The sequence below is a fragment of the Chroicocephalus ridibundus genome, chromosome 1 (genome assembly GCF_963924245.1).
Source record: "Chroicocephalus ridibundus chromosome 1, bChrRid1.1, whole genome shotgun sequence".
NCBI lineage: Eukaryota > Metazoa > Chordata > Aves > Charadriiformes > Laridae > Chroicocephalus > Chroicocephalus ridibundus.
This window is the reverse complement of record NC_086284.1, coordinates 109981428-110004085: the sequence shown is the minus strand read 5'-3', so window position 1 is coordinate 110004085 and position 22658 is coordinate 109981428. Positions and strand designations below refer to the sequence as shown.

Here is a 22658-nt window from a genome sequence, read left to right as displayed (position 1 = left end):
AGATGGACATGAGAGACATATCTCAAATGGGACAGAAACACAAAATTAAAACACTTGTGATTAGCATCTCAACACAGTTCTTCAGTTAAAGGTGAAATAATAAATAATTAAAATTTCATTAAGAAGCAATGAAAAAGTTCTCTTCTTGCTTCATCCATCAACAGCACAGAGTGGACCACCTTGAAACATTTTCCCTTTTGCCAGCTGTAGACTAATCTAAATCAAATAATATCAGTAGAATAACAATGTCTTTTCACTTGCATGTTAAGATACATTCAATAAAGAGAGGATCCCTTGCAAAATGCATGCACATGTTCTTTGCCCCTAGAAAAGGTTAACTATTCAACAGAAAAGATATAATAATAACCTGGCAAATACATTGAGGTGTAATGGTAAAACGAGGACTTTCAGCGCCTTGTCACTTGTTGCATTGACATAAAGATAATTGACATAATAGGCATGATGGAATTGACTGGTTTGAACCCATTCCAAAAGGTTATGCTTGTCTTCATCACTTTTTAATCAACTGGCACATGAATCCTCAGCTTCTGCTAAGTGCCATATAGACTTCAATTAAAAGATCCCACTGTATTTAGCTTAGATATTGTTTGCTTGACAGCATCTGACTTGGGAAAGCAGATTTAGTATCCCTACTTCTATATGGCTAAACTTTTTCTGAAGGCTTGGAGAAGAATGACTTACAAAAAGCTTGATTAGGGTAATTTTTGGGAAAGTTTTCAGAGCTGAATGTATTGTTTGGCTCCCATAGTTCAACTGGTCCTCCACAGTCAGCTGAAAAAGAAAACATTTCAAAACCATAATTAGCCTATTGTCTTACTTTTGCAACCCACTGTAACACAGATAATTTGGAAAAAGTAATTTTATGAAGAAGATATTCAAGCTAACCTCATCACTGTAAGGGTTCAGTTACGGTGCCATTGGGATAAAGGCTGAACAATGAGTTGTGAGAAGCGAGCACCCCGGTAAGGACACAGAGCATTGAGGAAACCAGGTGTGTAAGAAATTCACTGTCCTTATTAGTTACAGTGTCTAAGTCAGACCTGCTGACACATACAATCGATGCCACAGTGTTATCTACAGCTCTAGTTCATATATTGCTGTTTGTGAAGTTCTAGTGCCCAGGTGCACACCACTATTTGTCATGGTGCTATGAGAAGTCTTCCCCATGTAGTTAGGGGAAGGACAGAGCCTGTACTTCATTTGGTGATTATTGGCCTGCAAGCTGTGCACATAACAGAAAATATGAAGAAAAGAATGTGATTCAATTGACTGTATAATTTATTAGTACATTAATATAAAATCTAGAAAATGTCAAAGAGAAGCCCCCCCCCCCCACCGCAATATAACCTATTTGTTCCCTTAGCCTTGCTTAAAATATGATTGATCTTCTTACAGCATTAGCAGAGATACTCAAGCATAAAGCCCATTCATCATGTAGTGGATAAATTTTATAGCTAAAAAAACTCTTATACTGCTATTTTGATTTCATCAGGACCCTAATAACTTTTACAGTTAAACCTTGTAAATGGTAAAAAACCTTGTAAATGGTAAAAGTAGCCATTCGCTTTTTCCTTGAAACAACTGCTCCAATAAGAAAGGTCTTTATCATAAACATGTATATGCATTTCTACATAAAAATGAACAAAAATTATTTAAAAGCGCATATTTTAGATACGTATATACATACATACACACATTCACACACAGACATCGCTAACTGTACTTTATATATTTAGTATTCTCTTTAAATATATAGTTTAGATGGTGGTTTATATCTGAAATACATCAGCTTCGTATTTCAAAACTGCACTTCATATTGAGAAACATTATTTATTTTCACTTCAGCTGTACCATCAGAATGAACTTTCGTGTTTTCCCACTTCTGTTGTTTGCAACTACTTTATTAAAAAATAAACAATGCTCCTCCACCTGCTTCAGGAAATAGAAGTTAAGGCAGACGAAATCTACTCTTTTAATTTTGTTTTGTTGTTGTTTTATTCTTTGAATTTTCTTAATTTTCAGACTTTGGCTAAACTTTAGCACTCTCCCATCCCTTATGGCTCAAATTTTGTGTTTCATTATGTCTGTCAGTATTGCATACTCTGAGCCACTTGCTTGAGGACTGCATAATCTACAAGTCCTACTGAGTTTGCCCATTGAAACCCTCTGGGAGGAAGCTCCACTAAATACAAGAAATGTTTGAACTTTCTCACAACAGCCATCTGATAGAAATTTCTTCACCAAATCACTCCCGTCAAGAAAAGATGAACTCTCTGAAAGGAAAAGGAATTCTTAACAATCACACATTGACTAACAAGAATGTTACGTTTCAGCTGTATGGCTCACAATGAGGACTACTTTCTGTAAATACCATTAACAACAAATAAAAATGACAATTTTTTTTTTTTTTAAGGAACATTACTGCACGTACAAACAGACACACAACTATTGCAAAGCTGCATTAAGAATAGATGATTCTTAGCCAGTATCATCTGATGACATGAGCAGAGCAAAACCAACTCTCTTAATAGCAGAACAGGAGCAACTTATGATGCAATGTGATCCAGTGTTGACTACATGTAAGGCACATTGGTAATGATCTTCTTTCTCTTGCATGGAAAAAGGATAGAAGTAATTGTTTTTCCTCATGTGTGGAAAAAATGCTTTAAAAATTTCCAGCGATCTTTAAATACAAATTTATATGGAGTTATTGATACAGCTGTCACTTGTTAGAAAGCCAAACAGCAACCAGCACCAATAATCTTGGTCCTTTCATTGAGCACAACAGACGATTTTCTCAACACCACAGAAAATGATATATGACCTATTCATAAAAAACAATCCTCTGTGCTTTGGCCTAACCTTTAATTTACATTGACATATACATCTTAAGTGTGGAATCTACACTGTATTTTCCACACTTTTGTTTGTGTTATAAAATAGATTATAAACGAATACGAAGATGAAAGCAATCTTTGTTTTAGATGAAAGCGTAAGGTGACAGTCTTGTGCAAAAGACAAAAGCAAATCCAGATTCCTTATCCCACCACCAAAAATTTTTTTTGACTTTTCAATGAGCTTTTGTGGCACTGTGAGTGATGCCAGTGCCTCTTACTGAAGTTCTAAGTCTAGCAAAAGAAATTGGCTCAGCTCAAACTCTTTCATCTCTTGTTTATAGACATGACATTTGTAGTGCAACCATTAGTAAGCTTGCACCACATCCATCAAAGTAATTTCATACTTCTTTGAAGATGATTGATAACATTCCCTTTTCTTCAGCAGGTTACAGATGCACATACATAGCATGCCTCAACAAAGTCATTCAAACAAACTGGTTTTTCCCCAGCAACAGCTTAGACTGTGCTTTTGTATCATGTTAAAGGACACTATGGATCCTCTTTAATCTGTTTCACAAGGAGCTATCTGCCACATGACCACTTCCTTGTTTTGAGTAGTAAAATTTTATCACCATATTTTGAATAGGGGATCTATAATTTGAATGACATTTCTTTGGTGTTTTGACAGCAGCACTCAGCTACTATTTACCACAGGGTCATTCTACCACTAGTTGTTAGACTGATGCTAACTTGTGAGGTGTGTTTACCCACAGCACCTGAAAGATGGCTGGAGGTGGCAGACATCAGCACCTCTCCACAGCATTACTACAATGAAAACTGCAATCAAATTTCAAAACTCACTTTGGTAAATTACGACTGAAATTACTAGTGTTATTAAAATTTAATTTTTCTGACAGAGACATCTTGTTGAACTTTACCTCCCTGTATCTCAGGATGGAACTCTAAAACTGAATTTTGCTCTTATATTTAGAAGGCTTTGTTTTCTTACCTGTCCTGATGCAGTAGATTTAGAGGTGATATATTTGATAGAATGACAGTATTACTACACAGTAGTTCAACATGAATACAATGCAAACAGTCTTTTTCTATTATTTTGATTTTAGACCATTTTTGTTTACTATATACTGTCAAGAGAGCAACTAGCTGTGCTTTGTAAGTAACAGTAAATCTCATAGGAGGCAGTAGTGGAACATACTCACTGTTTGAATGATTTGAAGTCATCTGTGAATAGGTCTTTTGTAGAAATGTCTTTTTTTCCCCAAAAGCTCATGCCTCTCTCAAAATAAATTACAAAGCTCTATCAGATATTTTAATGACCTTTTTTTTCTACAAGCTCTATTCATTTTTATACCATTTTTTCCTTTGAATGTGCATGGACCTAGTTAACATCATATGCAATCTTTCTTCATTGTTTTATATACATTTGCCAGATTTATACTGATGGCTACATAATTTTTTTTTTCGTATTTTTCTCAGTGAGATTCTTCTAACTAGCTTTGTGAAACTGTAATGTTTTGAAGAAGATTAAATCTCTGTGCTTTCCTCTAAAAGACTCTACAGTGTGAGGGGTATGGATCAAGCTGTACAACCTGTGTGGAGAAGTGCATATGTGCTATAGGCAGAGACGTTTCATTAACTTCTACTTGACTTGGAGAAAATGGCAAAAATGTGCGAACAAAACCAGCCTGCCTCCAGTTTCCCACTCAACCTGGGATTCAGAAGAGGTGACAAGAAGATAGTGAGATGAAATGAGATGGCGCCTCATCAAACAATTATTACTAGAGCAAGCACCTATTCATCGCTTCTGCCTTGCCACAAGGAGTAGAGTTAGCAAAGGCAAAATTGAAGAAATCAGGCTTAGGTTTTGACACATTCCATAATTTATGCAAATATTGAAACCTCTCATTAGATCAAGGAATGGAAAGAGTCCTTTGATTTTTTTTTTTGTCCACTCATTTTGAAACTGGAAGAAGTGCTAACTGCCCTTCTTTCCTTTCTGTTTCCCTATTCAAATTTTTTTCAAACCAAATATTGCTTTCTTTTTCCTTTTTAATGTAATCAGATATAGTAGGAATAATAATACAACCAAATGCATATTGGAAAGAACTCATTCATTGTGAGCCTTGTTCCAGATAATACCTCCATCTTGGGTATTAGACACTCACATAGATCATGCTCCATTCTTAAACCATTCTAGCACTGTCATAGACTCATTCCCCTAAACATGGAATTTTTCAGTGTGCATGTGCTCTCAGAACTTGCTGGTTTTTTACTGTTGAGACCTCTAGTGATATCATTATGTCACTTTGCTCATTCTCTTATCCCCCTGCTACGTTGCTTATATGTTCAAATATAGAGGTTACGGTCTTCTTTCTCTTTCTTCTTCCTTCCCCTCAGTGACTTCCTGGAAACTTTAGTAATTAAAGATTTCAGAGACAAATTCTGAATTATTTAATTATCGTCCAGTCTTCAAGTTTTGGAAGATACTGTACTGATAGCTTAAGTTGTGAATCTACCAGTTCTGCTGCTATTAATGGAACCATGGGCAGGCAACCTGATCCCTAGTGCATTACCCTGATGATAATTTTATAATGATGAAGAGAGATTTTTACAAAAATGAAGGCTGAAAATTCTGAATCACTCATACACAAATACAGTAATAGGAAATGGCAATCACCTGTAATTTAGTGTTTACTTACTGGGAACTGAAGGGGCAGTAGTAACAACTGGAATCGCAGTTGGCTCTACATAAATACTTTCATTACACTTTCCCTTTGTCAGGCCAATGTCATCCAAGGCAATATCACTGGGACCACGCTTTTTAAAGGCATCAAAAATAACCTGAAGTTCATGAAAAAAAAATAGAATTTTGTAACTTAATGAAACATCGTTCAGCTTCCAGTGCTGAACCATTCTGTCTTCTTTCTTGAATGCTCTTATTTTCACTGTAATCTACACCGGTCCTATGTCAGAGGAGCGCATCAGGGATGAGACAGGATTCCTCACAAAACAAATCAGCACTATGCAAACCAAGTGGATCATTCTAAGGAACGCAGGAGCTTGTTTGTATAGATGATGAACATGATTTTAAAACTATTCAATAACTTTTATTTTTATAAATAAATACATGCAATTTTTGAAACACAAACTCTGTATTACTCATCTCATCAGTCCAAACTTCTCCCGATCTAATGGCATATCTCCATGAAAAATTGAAATTTATGTTATTTATTTGTTATTGCGCTTTAATACGCACATATTTAAAGTAACACTGCTACCAAGGAATTTGTGCTATTGAAGTACAGCTAGGTACAGTACTCTTCCTGAGATCATAAAACACACACTTGCTGGAAATCTGGTGCAGAGAGGTCACAGATGTATTTACTTCCTCAAATGGTAAATGCATCTTTCTGGCAATGCTTTTGCATAAATCAGAAGTACTATAGCAGGACAAGCCATTCCAAATACTTATAAAAAGAAATTGTTTTCAGTAGTGAGTTGCTGAAGGAATTGTCTAGCATAAGTTTCCTCTTTTTGTTTACACGTAAGTCAGGTAGGTTGTTAATCATGTGGTGCCAAATACATTTCCATCTGGAAAACACTTTCAGTGAATTATTCTGTAATTAAGTAGTGAAAATACAGCTTCAGAATCTGAAGTTATTTAATTTAAATCTTCTCATGGCTAAGTGCTTCGTATCACACTAACTATGGAGATTTTGATAGGCTTTGAATACCCTTGTTTTGTGGAAAGCTCTCTTTTGTGATAATACTGATTGTCCCACGACCATGGTAAGGTATTCTGTTTTCTACAATAACAATACTTTAAATTCCAGAGCAGAGAAGGCAGGGAATGACAATTCAAATGGGGACTCCAGTCTTCTGCATGCTAATATTTAGTTGATGGCATAGGTTAGTAAATAATGCTAGATATTATCTTTGGAGCTGTGGATCACTGGGTTCATTTGGAAGAAAACTCTGAGATCAGTTTAGCTGAAATAAATTTTAAAATGAAGTAGCAGTTTAACAAACCTTAAAATCAGATGTTTCATTTAAAGTTACTTGTCCATAATTCCAGTTGTTTCCGTAGTTGCCTTCTTTCTGGAAAATTATCTTTTCCAAACCATGTTCATCACTTATGCTAACTCTTAAACGATAAACATTAGTACTGTACATGAAATACCTAGAGGGGGAAGAACAATTTTAGTAGTATTCAAACAATGTGAAATTTCATGACAAAATATTAAGTTTTTTATTTTATAAGTGGTTTTATGGAATTAGGACTAATTTGCAATAAGCACGAAAAAAACCCTATTTGTATGTTGAGATTACACCTGGATGATTTCCTTGGTGCTTTGCTATATTTTCTTCAGAGGGCTAGTTAAGCTTCATGACAAAAAAAACATTTCAGGAATTCTTAATATCATTTATGTATAGAAATGAGTATTGGACGCAGGGTGAAAAAGAAAATGCATTAAAGCTAACTGCAAGACTCAAACCTGTAAAGGAGTCAAAGTTTCAGGCCTGGACTTGAGACTGATCGTGGAATCCAAACAGAAGCAGCCTTGTATTGCTGGCACACTAACTTGGATTAATATTATATATGAAAGACAGCCATTTGGTTTTATTCTTAATCAAAATGTTTAGGAATTATGTAAAAATACCAAAAGCTTAGACAAGATGGATCTGAAGAGACCAAAGGCAAACTGAGAATCCGGACTCTCTCTTCTCCGAATCCAAGTCCTATGGGTGTTGAAATATAAAATCCTGCAAGATAATGCGCACATTTTAGTCAATACAGAATTACTGTTTTTTTCAAAATGAGAATTTTTACAATAAAAATAATACTGTTAATATCAAGCACAGATAGTGCTGCATGACTGGGAAGATTCCTGACACAATAAATGTGAATGATTATCCCAAGTTATATTCGTCAGTCAACAACACAGCTTTTAAGCTTTTTAGACGCTCCTCAGAATTAGACATGAAATGGGAAACTAGCCTTTTTGAAACCAGTGGTAGATTTGCCTTTTATTTAGTGAAGACAGCAATTCACCTGACTGATTTCTACTTAGTTTATAAAAAGGTATCATAGAATCATAGAATGGTTGGAGTTGGAAGCGATATTAAAGATCATCTAGTTCCAAACCCACTGGCCTGGGCAGGGACACCTCCCACTAGATTAGCATGCTCAAAGCCCCATCAACCTGGCCTTGAACGCTTCATGTTTTCCTGTTTGACTCTGCTTGTGATTTCGCAGAAGAATTTCCTGACATTTTTATGCTTTTTATCCACATAATAATGGGAAATATGGGTTGTGTGTTGGGGGGAGTGAGACAATGACTACACGAATATTTTATAGCAAGGGGAAGCATTATAAACAAGAAAAATATGTTATTTGGGGAAACTGAGTTTTCAACTTTTTCTGTGTTAATTCCTTGCAGCTGGGAACTTGAACTTCTTGCTGCCATATAGAAATATAATGCTACAGAAGCACTGTGATTCGTCAGCAAAAGCAAAATTAGGTAGAGTTAAAAGTCCTGAAATACAATTCTTGCTTTATTGAAATCATATCTGTAATCTTAGATTTTATTCTATCTACCTACCTACCTTCATAATACATACATAAGTAAATATTATATTCATAGAATCTACAAATAAATATAAATATAATTAAATAATTTAAATTATATATACTATATTCTGCTATTTATACTTTTAGATTAGCTAGCTTTTTCATGTGGGAGGTTAAAGTACCCAAAAATTAGTCTGAAATCTGAATCAGGCCTTTAATTTCCTGTGTTGATTTAGAAAGCATGCATTAAAATTTACATGGTGTCTAGCTTTAAGAAAATGAGCACAGCATTCTTTTTCAGAAAAAGTCTTCATATAGTCAAATGACAGTTCTTTGTCTTTGTTTCATTGATTATCTGAGCATTCAGAATCAGTTGTTGAGTATGTACTAAGTTTTTTGCTTTTCAAGAGCAGCAAAAGAAAAATACACTGTTGCACTGAACGTATCTAATAGCTAGGTATTAATGACGCAGCTCACATTTTTAGTTTAAATGCAGGTTGTATAAATTTGAATATTCAATATAAAAGCAACATTACATATAGCAACATTACATATGTCAGCTTAGATGTAGCACAGTGAAGCAGAGAGCACCTGAAATAAATTAGCATTTTCAAGAGAGTTAGAAATCACTGTCAAGTGTTTTATTAAACAAATGTTATATTCTTTCATCTGATTTGTATTCTAGGAGTCGAGTGGGAAGACAAAACAGTGTTTTGAAGATTGTTTAGAAAATGTGCATTTACTCAGAGAGGTGAATAATTTCTACCCAATAACGTGCTGAATAAGATTTTTCTTTTCCTAAGAGTAACTTCTGCTAGAATAATTTGCACTTTTTCCAGTTATTTGTCACTGAATAAGTTCTGTGTAAGTCTTGCATAGAATACATATAACCATCGCAAAATCCAAATTATGTTAATTATTTTTAGCTGGACTGACAGATCAACTGAGAGATTGTTTGGTTTCCTGTTGAAGCAGAAAAAAAATTTTGGTGTGTAATTCTGGGATAGGCATTTGTGATACACATTCAAAATCTGGTTACTATCAGTATTGCCTCTTTAATTAAAACTCACATTTGATATGATCACTCTTCCGATTAAGTTCTTTTGCTATAGCAGTTGCTGGAGCATTTGTGCGTTTTGCACACATGTTGAAAATTAGTGTGTTTAGCGTGTGATTCTAACTGGGGAAACAGGTGCCCTGCAGGTCAACTTTATGTTAAATCAAAATTATCCTGTGACAACCGTGAGGATGTCACCAGTAGATAGGGATGAAATAGAAGTGATTTCCCTAAAATGTAAATATACTTTTTTTTTCCCCTTAGTGTAAACATGGAGTTATTTGACTTATGACACTGTTGCATTATAGAAATTCCTTTCTCAGACAAGGCACTTTGTTATATTAATAGCATTGAAACTTTTAAATACCTCACACTTCAATCACTTTATATATTCCTTTATTTCTTCTTTTTGTTATGGTATATTTCCACAAGATGGCAATCAGTAGCATAAAATGTTTCATCTGGTAGCCCTGACTCATTTTTATGGCAGAATAAAATTACAACCCAATAATACCACTGCGAAGAATACATTGTACAGTGGTATGATATAAGCTAAATCAAGCTTTTCCTTTAATCTGCAAGCAACTTGTATTTGATCTTACCTGAAATGTTGCCAAATGTATGATCAAAATCAGGACCACTCATAAAGGGGAAGGTAGGGCCCTGAACTCTCTCCCAGTCTGAATCGTCATCTAAATCCTGTATCCAGTAACAAAATCCGTCTTCGAAAGTGCAATTGACTTTCTCATAATCTGTGAATAAGAACTTAGAGTAAATAAAAAAGACAGAGATGTTAAGTATTTTCTCAGAATTACATAAGAATGAGTGATGAACAATGTAAATTTTTGAATATTTGGGGTATTTGGATATTGAATATTGCATTTGGAATATTTGAATGTTGAATATATATGGAGCCCACAGTGACTCAAATTCCTCTTCTATGCAGTGCAATGTAATTACTCAAATAAATGTGTCATTTGTACTTGTTAACAAAACACCATCATTGAAGGTAGCCGTACTCTTGCACTCATTCATCAACCTTCTTTTTTGATCCTTCACCAGTAGTGTGGTGGGATAAACAGAGAGGATCCCTTGCGTTACTAACACTAAGGGCTACCCTGCTCTTTTTCTCTTTTTCTCTCTTTTTTTTTTTTTTTCTTTTGCCAAGGCCTGGATTGCTTCAGCTGAAAGGGCTCACCACCAGCGCTGAACGCTCAGAAGATAAGTGCGGTGCTCCATGCATCAGGGATGCCACTTGCCTTGTCCTTCTCTTTTGCTCCTTCTTTGCTCACATCCTCATCACTTTTCTTCCCATGTCATTTAACTCAGTGTCTTTTCATGGTGCCTTGAAGTGCAGGTCAGTCCCCAGTGAGGGCTTCCACATGGCAAGAGTTTTCTGGCACTCTGGTTGCTTCTTGCAGCACATCCCTTCCCAGTCACATACCCTATTCACATCCTGCTCAAAAATTTATCAGCTTAAGAAGCCTCCACTTGTCCAATCTGCATCTGAATTTTTTTCCAACTACTAAAGATCACCAGTGCATGAGGTGTATTGCTGCATTTTGTTGTCGCTGTAGATTTACTGCGTCTGGTCTTTTTCAGTCTTGTTGTAATCAATGATTTGATCTTTAAAATAGTATGCAATTTCTCAAAGTGGATCTAGATAGTGAACTGAAGCCAGAAAATACCGCTTCCCTTGTTATCTCTATTTTGTCAAGCTGAAAATATAGTTTCACCAAACTTTCAGGATAACAAACACAAACACACACACAAAAGAACACTTACTGTTTAGTTCACTTGCATTAAATGTAGTGTACGTTGCATTAAAGCCATTGTAATTTTCAGAATAATCAGTTATAAACTGTGCTGTAGCCTCGTGAGAAAAAATGTAAATTGTCTCAGGATTAGATCCTGACAGAGAAGCTGAGAACAAATAGAGAATAATATAGTCAGAGAGAAAAAACATTAAAATCCCCAGTGCTGTCACAAAAATACAGTGGATTAGCTTTTTGAGTCTTAAAGAATGCTTTCCCTCTTGTACTATGATCTGGCCTACAATAGCTTCAAAACCCTGAAGGCATTTAGCTGTTTGGCTGATATATAAGTATTCTGCATATCCCATCTCTTATATTCATCAATATGGATATCAGCTAGTGGAGAAATGTCTCTCATAGTACACATATTCAACACTATAATCTTCATATTCATGTTTATTATGCTGTAAATGTTCTCAAAATTTACACATATGGACTCTGAAACTCTGGAATCATAGTATTGATTATGTATTTTTGTTATATATACTTACTCTTACAGTTTAATAATTAGCACATACACTTACAGATTATCAAAGAGTAAGGGAACTGTGAAATTACACAGGAATTTAGTTTTGTGATGTATGCGTGAAGGATACATATAGCACAGGAGCAACTGCAATGTTTCGAAAAGTGACTGGACAGGGTGCAAGATAATCTCATCTAGGCTACCTTTTCCACGAGCAGCTGGGCCAGATGATCCTTCAAGGTCCCTTCCAACCTGGGCAGTTCTAGGGTTCTACAGTACAACGTATCTAAATTTTGACTTTACACTCTAAATTAATTTAAATTCACTCATATAAATTCCATATGTGTGAAATGAAAGGATCAATACAAGCCATCATACAGTGAAATAGTTGCTCTTCCATCTAAAGCTGATATGTTGCCAGGCAACAACAGTTAGACTACTGACTGTATTCAGGATTAAGAAAATCCTGAATTCCTCACTGTTCTGTGAAAGTTTTTGCCTCTGCTTTTTCTCTTCTGAAGTTCTTGCTCAGTTTTGCACAGATGGAGAGACTTTGCTTTTCTGAGAGGAACTATTTACCTACTTGTAATCCTGTATATTTGAAACAGTGCCAAATTATTAAGGAAAGACAATGGGCATCATCTATAATACTTTTAATTAGATATGTGTTATGTTCTTTCCTCCTTCTCAGGTTCTTTTACTTACTTAAGAGGAGAGTCTTAATCTGGAAGTATCTTTTAGTCCTTCTTTCCGCTACATTTGTTATTTCCAATACCTGGAAATCTACCCCTCAATCTGCAAAATTTTAGGCAATCCACAGAAGGACGGTCTTTAACATTGTCTTTATGTCTTTGTGGTATCCCCACAGCAGTCCTTAGAAGCATGCAAGTTAATGACTGCTGCAGAGAATATTATTGATGCAATCTCTCACTTCTAAATTGAAATTCCAAAGGGGGGTCAAATTCAAAGCAGTACTGAAAGGGTAGAATTTCTCCATTCTTTATTTTATGAGTCTTTTACTACTACTTATTCTCATTCTCTCCTTGCTTCCAAAAATGAGGATAAATAATAATATATCTTTCTGACTTATCTCTATGTATTTGTCTTCAAATATATGTATTCCACCACTGATGGAATTCAGCTGGATAGACTGTGTCTTGTGAAAAATGGGCAAAATCCCAGTTTTTCCAGAATAGAATACAGAGACAGAGATAAGGTACCATCAATATTTCAAGGTCTGAGGAAAACAACACAATGCTTGTAATGAATTTCAGGGAGTATCATAGTACTTCTCCCAACAGTTTCTGTGTAGATGTTTCATTTTATGTTGCTGTGTGTGATGTTACAGGATCTTCTGACAACATATTTCCAATGAAACTTGGACCCAACAAAACCATAGCTCTGGCCAAGTTATTAGATTGTTCAAATTGAATCTTAAAAAGAAGAGTAGCGATTTCTTTGTATATTAGGGAAGCATTTATCTGGTCACTTTGTAAGAGTAAATATGCATATCGAGATCAATTGTCTAACAAGGTAGCTTTACACAGGTGCATTCTTACACTTAAACATATGCATGCAACTTTTTTCACTTCAAACCACTTGTTTTACCACTTAAATTTTATTAATGGAAAAGTAATATTAGCTGAAAGATAACCTTACCTCTTAAAATCTTGTTTTGTCCTATACCTTCAAAAATATCTAAGTTGTCCGCATATTGTTGTGTATCAAAAGAAGTGAAGTTCAGTTTAATGGATAGCCCTTGAGGCACTCTAAGAGAACAAGAGAAAAATAAACCTCAAAACTGAAAGTCATGTTCTAGTTACCTTTTTTTGACTGTAGTAAATTCATCGTGTGCTTGAATGATGTTGAGAAACAATGCGAAATGACATGAATCAAGATTATTAATCAAGGTGACCTATTTGTCTAACTTCTAGTTTGTAAAACTACCAAAGGAATAAGGCATAAACCTTTTGTAACAGTTCAAGTACTCCTTTATTCACTGAAGTTAAATATATTTTAGGAACTGAACCTTCTAAACTCTAAAATGATATTCAGCGGAAAAGTTTTTTATGGTTTGTTTGTTTGTTTGTTTTTTCCCTCTGTATCTCATTAATTTAAAATTACTTTTTAATACATGTTACTAATAGATAACATCTCACTGCTCAGGAAGACTTCCTGAAGTCAGAGGTATGGTATCATGGGATCAACATGAATAGCAAGATATCAAAATCTGTCTCCTGAAAGTCCAAAATAATGCCTCTTATGCCAAAATCAGGATCTGCATGAAGATTTGAGGATCTCAAACCCACTGTTTGGGAACATGTTATCAAACCTAACCATCACCCAGTAAGTTTAACAAGAAAATTATCTTTAACTAAAGTGCAAAAATTGCTGGGTTTTATTTTGCCACTGTTATGTTCTTTCAGTAATCTATATTTAAGTAGTTTTCCCATTGCCTTTCCACTGAACATATATGGTAGTCCAAATTCTAAAACGCTACTATCACAATCAGCTTAGCTTCCTATACCACTATTTTTTGTTTTCTGGAATTGAGAGACCCAATGAAGATAGCTTTTCAACAGCACTTATCAGTACTAATTACCAGAGAAGCGTGAAGTACTTGAATATTTGCATTTGATTCCTTTTTTGTTGTAATATATTTCTCCATAGAAAAAAAAAATCCTTGGTTTGAAAAGAGTAAAACACACAGTTGAAAGTTAATCTTTCAGGGAAATATTGAGCATACTGCTTTTACTTTTAAAAGGAAAGGAAATTACGTCTTCATTTGGGGAGGAATTAAATGAGACGAAAATGTAAAAGCTTTCCCAAAAGGTGACGGGGAAATCTTTCTAGACGTAGACAGGCAGAAGAGAAATCAAATCATGGATGTATTACAGGGTGACTTTTAACACATTTTTATAGGGAAAATAAAAATAATTGGACAAAATGTCTCTCATTGGTTACTGGAAAACTCAAAAGGTTCCCTCATAGAAAAAATTCTGTTCAAAAGGGAGACAAAGTTTGAGTACCACATTGAATTTTTCAGGCCTTTAATGTCAGTGTTGCTATATATTTTTAAAGCAGATAACTGGAAAATAAAACTAGATGGTTGTTTTTGTCATTGGTCAATCTGTAATTACAGAGATCTGCAGCACCTGTACTATATTATTTGCAATTGCTTATGATTCTTTCAAAAATTAAGCTTTTGTTAGCTATGTGCCTGGTACAGATGTCTACCTAATACAATGCTTCTTGCAGCTACAGCAGCATTTGAAGCAAAACTAACAGCTTAGGAGAAAGTAGCGCACTTGAGACATAATTATTTGTCGTGCTCAAATTCTGCAACATAGTGAACTGAGGAGCAACTCAGGCTTATATTGTGAAGGATACAATCTTGTGCTTTTCCTGGGATATGCCTATAGTTTAAAACCAGGTGTAGGCAGTAATTATCGGTGAATAGTATTGCTGAAGATGAGAAGGAACAAATGTACTAAAAAGAAGGAAATCCATGCCTTTTTCCAGAATTGTCAAGGTGAAGACAAAAGTCCTGAACAAATTCATATGCTAGCACTTTCAAAGGAGCCTTGGGAATAAGCAGTCCAAATCTTATCCAATTTTAAATGCATTTCCTTAATCTCCTTTGAAACTCTTCTACCAAATTAATACTCAGAATCAAAGAATGGCCATTATTGCAAAGCCATAATAAAAATTACTGCCTTTCAAAGCAGTAACTTCTGAACTGGCAGCCATTCTAGAGATTTTTAAGACCTTCCAACTTGCAATCATCTGACTTATTTTAGATGTGTACTTTAGGATGAGATTTAGCACATACTATGCCTGTCTTTTTTTCTCCCTGTCCTATGAGTGGACCTAGAGTGTCAAATAGCTGTCCCTCCCTGTAGGTGTGTATCCTTGATTAAACAAATTCCACTATTTTTGCCTAGGGCTTAAAAGGCATTTTGTGCTATTATGTCAAATGATACTCATACACTTTTAAAAGATATTCCTAAATGACTTAGACCACAAGTGTTAGCTTGCAGATGAAATGTGTACCGGTAAATGACAAGGGAATTTTTGAAAATTCCATCTGTTAGTGACAGTTATATCATATAAACCCATTACCTGAAGACTGGTATTTACTGTAATACTTTAAAACAAATATCTTGCAATTATTTTGAGTGACGTGATTTGTTTTGACCTTAAAATATGTTCCTGTGCATGCATATAATACACAAAATTTCTCAAAAACATACCTAAGAATTTTTGTAAGTGGGAAAATTATTGATATAGTTATGGGTTTCAGGCATGCAAGTTTTTAAAGAAAATTTACATAAATACAAAGGAGAAAATGGTATTACATACTTTCGACACTGGGATATTTTGGAATACAAGCAAACGGCACAAGGTTGATGAGCAAGAAAAAATATCAACTCGTAATCAAAAAATGTTAGGTAGAAAATTATTGGAAAATGGCTTACAGTATAATCCATTGGCAAACGATATTTGCATTATATGGTTTTGGATAATTCATAGAGTGAAAAAACCCAGAGGAATCAGTCAACATAAATTTTCCATCACAAACTGTAGCTGTAAAGACATAATGAAGAACATTTGTCAAAATGCTATTTGAAAAGCAGAAGCAGAGCCAAAATGAGGGTGACCTTAGATATTGGTTTACATGGATTACCTTGGCAATGCTTTGTAAGCAACAATGGGAAGACAAGGTAAAACACACTACCAACTTACTCCCAGTTCTATTTCCTATGACTATTTGATCTCAAAGTAATATATGAGAAGAAAAGCAGTACAGATGAAATTAGAGACAATCCAATTATCCAAACTAGTCCAATGCAATCCAAATAATTCAAATCCAACAGTTGGATTCAACTAATCCACCTCTCTCTCTTTCATTTTATTTTATACATTCGTAAGGAAATAGAAGCTTGCCCTAACAGTTATTATCTACAGCTACTTTAATTCAGGAAACTGTGTTTGCACTACCAGAAACAATTTGATATCATGTGAATAGAAGCAAGAAGGGATACGGTTGATTATCGCTGTCTCTGCTTTTATGAGCTTCCTAGTTCCTCACTTTATATATTACTAAGTACTGAAAGAGATAAGTGGATATCCCAAGTTTCCTGCCAGCTATCGAATTCATTCATCTGAGGTAAATGTCATCTATCATCATAGATCTTTTCAAAAAGTTTTTATTAGTTTTGTTTCCTTGGTGCTGCTATTCCATTCTATGCATGTTCTTCAGTTTAAAAATTGGTTATTTAAAAGGAAAAAAAAAAGGTATTTTTTAAGCCTCAGCAAGACTAGAAATGCTAATTCACCTAGAGTTATTTTATTGCAGCAGACACTGAAGCATTGTTAAAGCTTTTGCTGTATCTCTTGAGCATTATGTTAAAAATCCGTCTGATGTTTTTTCTTCAGTTTTTCAGAAAGTATCATAGGGCTTTTGAATAAGGATAAAATCACTACCATATGTGATTATGTGGAGAGGTAAGGACAAGTTCATCAATTTGAGGCAGATAATCAAAAATTAGATCGAGCTTTTCACTAACATCAGAAATGAAATCATACCTCTAATGACTATCCAAATTATGAACAATCAATCATATTGAAAATTAAATGGAAATTTTATTGAGCGTAGTCCTCCTCTGGGAAATTATATATAAAATGATAAGTCAGGGCTCCTTTCTGACTACCACTGTAGCAAACACAACATAAAAATTAAGCTTTGTTTCAGTCAGGCTCAGGCATGCATTGTTAATAAAGACCTTGCAGAATGAACTTCACTAATGATGATATGTCTAATGCATGAGCTGAAATAGAAACATATTCCCCTTTGCAATCTTCATGGCCTTTGAGAGGAAAACAGAATTTTTGACACACAGAGAAAAATGGTCCATGAGAGTTACTATTCTATATAGCCTTTTTATCAGGATAGGTCACAGCTTTAGAGCTGGGTATTGATATAGAAGTAATTTTTCTGTCCATTTAAATTGATGTGTTTCCTGTCCTTACCAATGGGCTAATATTTACAACCATTCCCCATTGAGAAGAATAAAGTCAGTATGAGAAGAAGGAAAGTGCCAAGCTTATTATTAATGAAGTGTGCAAAAAAGCGGTACTGTTAACAAGCGGTTAGCAAGACACACCCTGATCTAAAAAGGAGTTTATAGCATTGGCAGTAGTAAAAAGAGACATAGCACATTGTTCTAATAAAATTAATGACAAAAATTTGCTCTTGTCAACAATTCATTTCTGTTTTTCTCATTTCCTTTTTTTGTTGTTTCTTCTTATCTTTTAAGAGATGGTGAGGAACTTGAAACAGGACAGAAAGAGTCAGGCAAAAGTCCCTGGGTTGCTCATCCATAGCCTTGCAATAGTCAGTGCTTAATATCTTGGGAATGAGCAGAAGAAAGCTGGGACTGCTCCTATTTCCCTGAAGAACCTCCCAGTGCTTCCTCATTGCAGGGAGGAGGCAGCTGTGGTCAAAGGTGAGCAGGGTCACAGAAGTCATTACATTTCTGCCTCCTCCTGGAGCACTCAGAAAAGCCTCAGTTGTTCTCTTTATGTGACAGGAGACATCTTTTGTAGAAGCCACTTTCACAGCTTCCCCAACATGCATCTTTCTGTCCATTTCTATTTACTTATGTTGCATACAGGGCACATTAGGAGGGCTTAATCCTGTTATTCTTGAATTGAAGGGAGAAGCTCCCCAAACTGGTCAGATCAAGTCCACTTATTTCACTTGACAGAACCCTTCTCTGCCGAGGGTAGTACATTATTTCCTGGCCAACATATGATTAATCTCTCCCAGTACTGTAGTGATGCTGTGAGGTAGGTAATCACAAAATGTTAGTCTAGACATAATAACTGCAAAAATATTCTGCAGAAAGAAACACCTCCTGGGATCAGCCTCCAGTCTCCCTTTCCTTACGCTTACGTGCTACATGGCTGCTTTTCAGCAATGCCAGCCATTATTAATAGATGCTGTTCAGACTTTCGCTCTAGGGACCCTTTCATTGAAATTGTTAACTGCACTTTTGCAATGCCTGTTGTTGCTGCACTGCATTGCAGAGCCAGAAAGGAACCTTTCAAGATAATTTTAATCAATAAAACCAAAACATTACCGTGTTCAGCTGCCTGAATCTCTGCTGAGAATCTCAGATTTTACTGAATTCTGTCTAATGCAGGAAGAGACTATTACAATTCACCCTTGTATCCTATACTTTAAAATCACTAACATTCTACAATCAGAAGTACCAGAGGGAATAATAATGAAGGTGAAAAAACAAACCAAGTTATTTAAAGGGCAGCAAATCCATTGTGTGCAAGAGCACTTGTAGCACGAATTATGAATTGGCTGTTTATCTCATTGTGAAACTCTGAAGCACTTCCGAAAATCTAGACAATTTTAGCTTTTTTATGACTGTATTAAGTTACTCTAGGGATGGGACATAAGTGAAAAAATCAGAGGTGGAAAAATTGGCAGGTATCCCAAACATGCATATGGCTTATTGCCACTCATTCCACTGGTTTTGCAAAGTCTGTTAGGAAACCTAAATATATAAATTTAGAAAAGCTCTGAGTTTAGGATGGAAAGGTTTAAGACTGAAAATGTAACATAAGAGCCATGGAGCAACAATTTGTCCTCCAGCCAGAATTGTATTTCTGTAGGGTTATGAGCTGAAACTGCTAAACTAATGGTAGCTGAAAGGCACCAGTGAAGATGAACAGGGGCAAATCATCCAGCTCCTGAAGTGGACTGTAACTGTAGCTAGTTTCTTTATGACATTCTCTCTATTTTTACTTGTATGCGCGTTCCTGAAATTTTCAGCTCAGTTGTCCATATTTTTTAGTGACTGTTAGAATGCTGGTTAAGAAATAATTTCCTCAGTTAAAAAGGAGTAGTGCATTCACAACTTATGTTTGGTAGAGATTTAGGGAGAGATGCAAATCAGATCCAAAAGCCAGGTGCATAAGAGGCTATGCCACAGCTGAAAAACTCTACCCAAGCACTGTTCATAACTTAAACCACTGTGTAGCCTCCAGGGCACAGCTTAGTCATGTCTACATAACTTTGACTGCAAGCAGGTGAGCTTATTTTCGCTTGTATGTACCAATGTATGAATACCAATTAAATTCTGTCCTATATAACGAATCTAATTGTAATATATTTAATAAAATGTGAGCAAAACTTGTAAACTCAGACCTAATCATCATAGTGACTAAAAAGCATTCATTTTGATGAGATGTATAATACTACTTTTTAACTATAAGGATCTGCACTTTTTATTTATCTATATCTAAAATAAAATAAAATTAAGAAAAATAAACAAATACCCCAAATAAAATCCATATCTCAAAACAACAGTATGATGGTAGAAATGAATTACTGCAAAACTCTTTGGGATTGTGCTACCTTAATGCTTGCAGTTGAACAAAGATCTAGCTGAGGCTACTTCAGGACCTTCTGATTTCCTCAATGGTAGGGGGACCTGCTCGAAGCCCATCATTGCTATGATCTAGTTGGATGCAGCTGTTATGCCAAACAGACATTTGGATGTGTTTCAGTGGATATTCTACTGAAGTATTTTGATGGATATTTTCCCAAAAAAGTTCAGCTAAGTCTCCCTTCTGAGTTGGCTGCACTCAGAAAAATGCAGGTATTGTGCAGGTCTGCAATTCACCCTTTTTTAGCTGCAGAAAATTCCACTTCTGGCAGAAGGGGTCAGCATGTCACCAGCCTTCAGAATCAGGCTTGCAGATTCTTTAAAAACAATTGGTCTTTTACTTGCTTGTTTGTCTTTAAACCAGAGCCCAGCATTTTACACGTTTCTGAAAGCTCAGACCAAACTGCCCCCACCATTGTTCTCAGGAAAGCTCAGAAGCCTGTTCTCACAGCAGATGGGAAATAAGCTTTCCAGATTTCTAGCACTAAATTCTATATCTAAAACCCAAACAAAACACTCAGGGAGTTAATTCCTCCAACTTTTTCTAGAACATTTGCAAAGTTCTCACTGCAAGAAAGCTTTACAGACTTTTAACTGAGAGCTGAGACTGTGAAGGGCAATGCAGACATTAACACACATGCCTCCCCACCAAAAAGCTGCACACACACTTTGGTAAGCAGCAACGCAGTCAGACTCCTTGGTGCAATTTCACAGCGTTCACCGCTACACAGAAGAATGGCTGCTCTGCACAAGAAGGTGCCCAGGCAAACTAGGCAGTCTGGGGCCCTCAACATAAGAAAGACATGGACCTGTTGGACTGAGTCCAGAGGAGGGCCACAAAAATGATCAGAGGGCTGGAGCACCTCTGCTATGAGGACAGGCTGAGAGAGTTGGGGTTCTTCAGCCTGGAGAAGAGAAGGGTCTGGGGAGACCTTATAGCAGCCTCCCAGTACCTAAAGGGGGCCTACAGAAAAGGTGGAGAGGGACTCTTTATCAGGGAGTGAAGTGATAGGACGAGGGGTAATGGTTTTAAATTGAAAGAGGGGAAATTTAGCTTAGATATTAGGAAGAAATTCTTTATGCTAATGAACAGTGGAACAGGTTGCCCAGAGAAGTTGTGGATGCCCCATCCCTGGAAGTGTTCAAGGCCAGGTTGGATGGGGCTTTGAGCAGCCTGGTCTAGTGGGAGATGTTCCTTCCCATGGCAGGGGGGTTGGAACTAGATGGACCTTTAAGGTCCATTTCAACTCTAACCATTCTATGATTCAATGATTCTATAAAGGCAAATAAACTCACTGGCACTGAAGGATATAAACTTTTTATGTTAAAAACCAATGAGGTTTCAGGTTTGCAAGATTTTTCACAGAATCACAGAAGGGTTGATGTTGGAAAGGACCTCTGGAGGTCATCTGGTACAACCACCTGCTCAAGCACCTAGAGCCAGTGGCTCAGATATTCACATCATCATCTTGCATCTCTCACTGTGGTGCCAGCAACTCAAACATTTGTGTCAGTCCTAGAGACACTCCCATTCCCTAGCGCTTGGTGTAGTGAGATTGCAGGTGGGCGACCAACAAACAGTAGAGTCCTTGCCAGGGCCCCATCCTGCCATGGCAGTAGTCACACTCACCTGTCCTGGCTGCAAAATGCTGACACTGCCCACCCCCTCTCCTCCCCATGACCCATCGAAGTTTCTGGATGTACAGTATCAATATGTCTGAGTGTAGATAGCAACCTGAGAAAAGCTGTTTGTAGTGTTTTGTATGCTGATATTCTTAACGCTGGAATCAAGAGAGAAACATCTCTTCTGACTCCAAACATGCCATTAGGTAGCTTCTGATAATAGGTAATGTGACTTTATATCTATATAGTGTCATAATTTCAATTTATTTGGAAAGAACAATATTTGATATTGCTGGCACACAACTTCTATATTATTTTGTAATTTACATTATATTTATTTATATTATTAATATTTATATAGTAAACAATATTTTCTGCATTATTTTATATTTATATTACATAGCCAGAATGTAATTTTTCTTCATTATTTATTAAGCATACTCTACATTAACAAGAATTTTAAAGAAAATTCTTTCCATTTACAGGATAAAGATTATAAAAATCATTCTTTTTATTATTTTTAGTAGAATTGATTTGGACTTCACTATGCAGTTTGTTGCCTATAAGCAATTTACAAACTACTGACAGGTTTAAATATGTTTCAAAAGACTGATTTACAGGGGTTTACATTCTTACCACATCTTTCTTCAGATTCATCTGAACCATCTGGGCAGTTCAAGACTCCATCACAAAATAAATCTTTTCTAATGCAGGTTACACCATCATCACAAAGTTCAGCAGGTGGCGAACACTCAGCTGAAATAATAAGGACAACAGCA

At 35.8% G+C, this 22658-nt stretch overlaps 1 protein-coding gene across 1 annotated transcript in view; it reads right to left on the bottom strand.

Moving 5' to 3' along the window:
- Positions 1–22658, bottom strand: part of TMPRSS15 (transmembrane serine protease 15) — a 59204-nt gene that overhangs the window by 23627 nt on the left and 12919 nt on the right. The window contains 9 exon segments of the mRNA XM_063341098.1: positions 703–792; positions 5579–5720; positions 6909–7059; positions 7541–7643; positions 10111–10260; positions 11294–11431; positions 13448–13557; positions 16267–16375; positions 22516–22635. Of these exon segments, the coding sequence (XP_063197168.1) occupies positions 703–792; positions 5579–5720; positions 6909–7059; positions 7541–7643; positions 10111–10260; positions 11294–11431; positions 13448–13557; positions 16267–16375; positions 22516–22635 (1113 nt within the window).